The 2,866-nt window shown below is 59.8% G+C and overlaps 1 protein-coding gene across 1 annotated transcript in view; it reads left to right on the plus strand.

Moving 5' to 3' along the window:
* The window catches only part of CUX2 (cut-like homeobox 2), a gene marked incomplete at its 3' end in the record, with an annotated part of 16,045 nt that extends 13,187 nt beyond the window's left edge, over positions 1 to 2,858 (plus strand). The window contains 4 exon segments of the mRNA XM_009880358.1: positions 449 to 792; positions 1,043 to 1,231; positions 1,351 to 1,624; positions 2,663 to 2,858. Coding sequence (XP_009878660.1) covers positions 449 to 792; positions 1,043 to 1,231; positions 1,351 to 1,624; positions 2,663 to 2,858 — 1,003 coding nt within the window.
* Positions 2,859 to 2,866: the final 8 nt, after the last annotated feature.

A 2,866-nucleotide genomic window follows, 5' to 3' on the forward strand; every position in this document is an offset into this window, starting at 1 on the left:
GGTAAGGGCCACCGCTGTCCCCGCGGTCCCCATGTCCCTGGGGCTCCTCATCCGTCCCCCACATCCTACCCCCACCCCAGCGCCGGGGAGACCTGCCACCCCCACCCGCGCCCCGATCCTGGGGAGCCCCTTTCCTCCCCCTCTCCTCTAGTGCATCCAACTCATTTTGAACCCCCCTTAATTAGCCGCGTAGGCAATTTAGGGCTGTTAGATCCTCAAATGGTATTTTGTAGAAACAGGTTCTGAAAGCCGTCTAGTTTAAAAAACAAGCAAAGGGAAACCGCAACAAAAACCCTTGGCTTTGTGCCTGGCATAAAGAAGTAACCGTTTGGGTTGGTTTTTTTTTTAAATTAGTGGTGCTTTCTCTCTACTGTTCCACCGGCTCCTCCCACTTTGCCATAGCCGCCGGAAAAACTCGGCTGGCATCCCCCCTCTCCGCAGGGCAGAGCCGCGGGCATCCCCGAAATAACCTTACCGCTGCCGCCGTGTCCCCGCTGACCCCTCTCCCCCGGTGTCGTGCAGCCAGCCCGGCGGAGCCCCAGCCGTCCCCCTCGCCGCCCCCCAGCCCTGCCGAGCACGAGAAGGGCTGCCAGGAGCCCCTCACCCTGGCCTTGGAGAGCAGCAAAGAAAACCAGCAACCCGAGAGCCGGTCGACGCCTGCACTGGGTGGGAAGACCTACACCAACAGCCAGGGACCCGTGGGCATCCAGGAGATCGTGGCCATGTCCCCTGAGCTGGACACCTACTCCATCACCAAGAAGGTCAAGGAGGTCTTGACGGACAACAATTTAGGTGCGGACCTTCTCCCCGCCCGGGTTTTCGGGAGCTGCTGGTGAGGCTGCATGGATGCGTCACCCCCATTCCCGTAGCTGCTGACAACCCCCTCCCCGGCCCCGTGGTGCTCTGCGGGTGCTCGGGGGGATGCCGGCGTGCTGGGGAGGACGCTGGCTGGGAAACGGGGTGCACCCACCCCATGGGGGGACTGCGGCGCCCACCCCACTGCTCTGCCCTGCTCTAACCACCTCTGCTTCTCCTCCGCCAGGCCAGCGGCTGTTCGGGGAGAGCATCCTGGGCCTGACGCAGGGCTCGGTGTCCGATCTCCTCTCCAGGCCCAAGCCATGGCACAAGCTGAGCCTGAAGGGGAGGGAGCCCTTCGTCCGCATGCAGCTCTGGCTCAACGACCCCCACAACGTGGAGAAGTTGCGCGACATGAAGAAGCTGGAGAAGAAAGGTGAGGGTCAGGGCGATGCAGCCCCCCCACCCTGTCCCAGGTCCACGGTGGTGGCCAAGCCGGGGGCTCTCCAGGTTTGGGGGGGTGAGCGGTACGCAGCTGGGTCTCCTCTCCTGCAGCCTACCTGAAACGTCGGTACGGGCTGATGAGCGCCGGCTCGGACAGCGAGTCCCCCAGCGCCCGCTCCGAGTGCGCCAGCCCCAGCCTGCAGCCGCAGGACCTCAGCCTCCTCCAGATCAAGAAGCCGCGGGTGGTGCTAGCCCCGGAGGAGAAGGAAGCCCTGAAGAAAGCCTACCAGCTGGAGCCCTACCCCTCCCAGCAGACCATCGAGCTGCTCTCCTTCCAGCTCAACCTCAAGACCAATACCGTCATCAACTGGTTCCACAACTACAGGTATGGGCACTCCCAGACTTTGGACGTCTCATGGTGCCGTGCCACCAAGGTGGTGTCACTGTTCCTCTTCCAGCCCTCCCAGTCCCTCTTGCCTAGATGGGGAGGTGCAGACCCACGTGTGGTCACCGGAGGTCCCCAGATGCAGGATTGCAGCCAAAACGCTGCATGTGTCCTGGCTAGTGGGTAGTCAAGAGGTGTCAACCGCCTTGACCAAGTCATCTTGAGCATCTAAAGAGGTTACCGTGCTCACGTCCACCTGCTCGCTGGTGCAGTTCAACACCTGCCACTGAGCAGGAGCTCCACAATGGGTGGAGAAAAGCCGTACGGAGGCTCCTGGAGCACAGGATCCATCCTCACAGCAGCCCGGCCCCAGAGAGTGGCACTGTTGTGGACAGACGCGTGGCTCCTGAATGGTCCCGAGACCCACACTGAGAGCAACCTGCTGTCTGTGTCAACAGCCCAGGTGATGGGTTGTGCCCCCTCCCCTATATGAACCAGTGTAAAAAGACATAATATAAGTGCTTGTGTGGAATCCAGAGAGGCTCTGACTGCCTCCAGCTCCCCCTGGGCAGCATAAAGTAGATGGTCAATATTTATGGGACCCGGCTGAGGTTTCTCACATGAGGGCATCGCGTGGGGAGTGCGTGGGAGAGCTTGAAAAATAGGCCTTTTTGGTGAAACATTGACTAGTGTTTTTAAACCCGCTGCCTTTCCCCTTGCGTGCTTCCAGGAAAGCCCCTTCTGCTCTCAGTAAACACAACCACCCTAAAATAAACCTTTGAAAAATGTTATGTGTTAAACAACAACAACAAAAAAAAAGGTAGTGGAAAACACTGGCTGGAAACAGCCCAAGGTGTTGCAAAACGCAGTCCCTGTGTTCAAGCAGCAGTGATTTCCCCCCCAAAAAAAGTGTTTTAAAGGCCAAGAAGGTGGAGTTTTACATCGTGAGTGATGTCGTCACATTTTTCTGGCTGGAGATGCTTTTTCAAGACGTGGTGGTTGATGGTCACTAACCCCTCCGCGCTTGTGTCCCGGCAGGTCACGGATGCGCCGGGAGATGCTGGTGGAGGGCACACAGGACAACGACACAGACCCAGAGCAGAGCAGCGGGGTGGTCATCCCAGGGCGCCGGGACCCCCACAGCCCCGATTCGGATGCTGAGGACCGTAAACCCGTGTTTGGCGGGGGCGAGCATCCCTGCGCCGCTGCGCCCGTGAAGGTGAAGGAGGAGCAGGGGGAAGG

Source organism: Charadrius vociferus, unplaced genomic scaffold (assembly GCF_000708025.1).
Source record: "Charadrius vociferus isolate BGI_N301 unplaced genomic scaffold, ASM70802v2 scaffold332, whole genome shotgun sequence".
NCBI lineage: Eukaryota > Metazoa > Chordata > Aves > Charadriiformes > Charadriidae > Charadrius > Charadrius vociferus.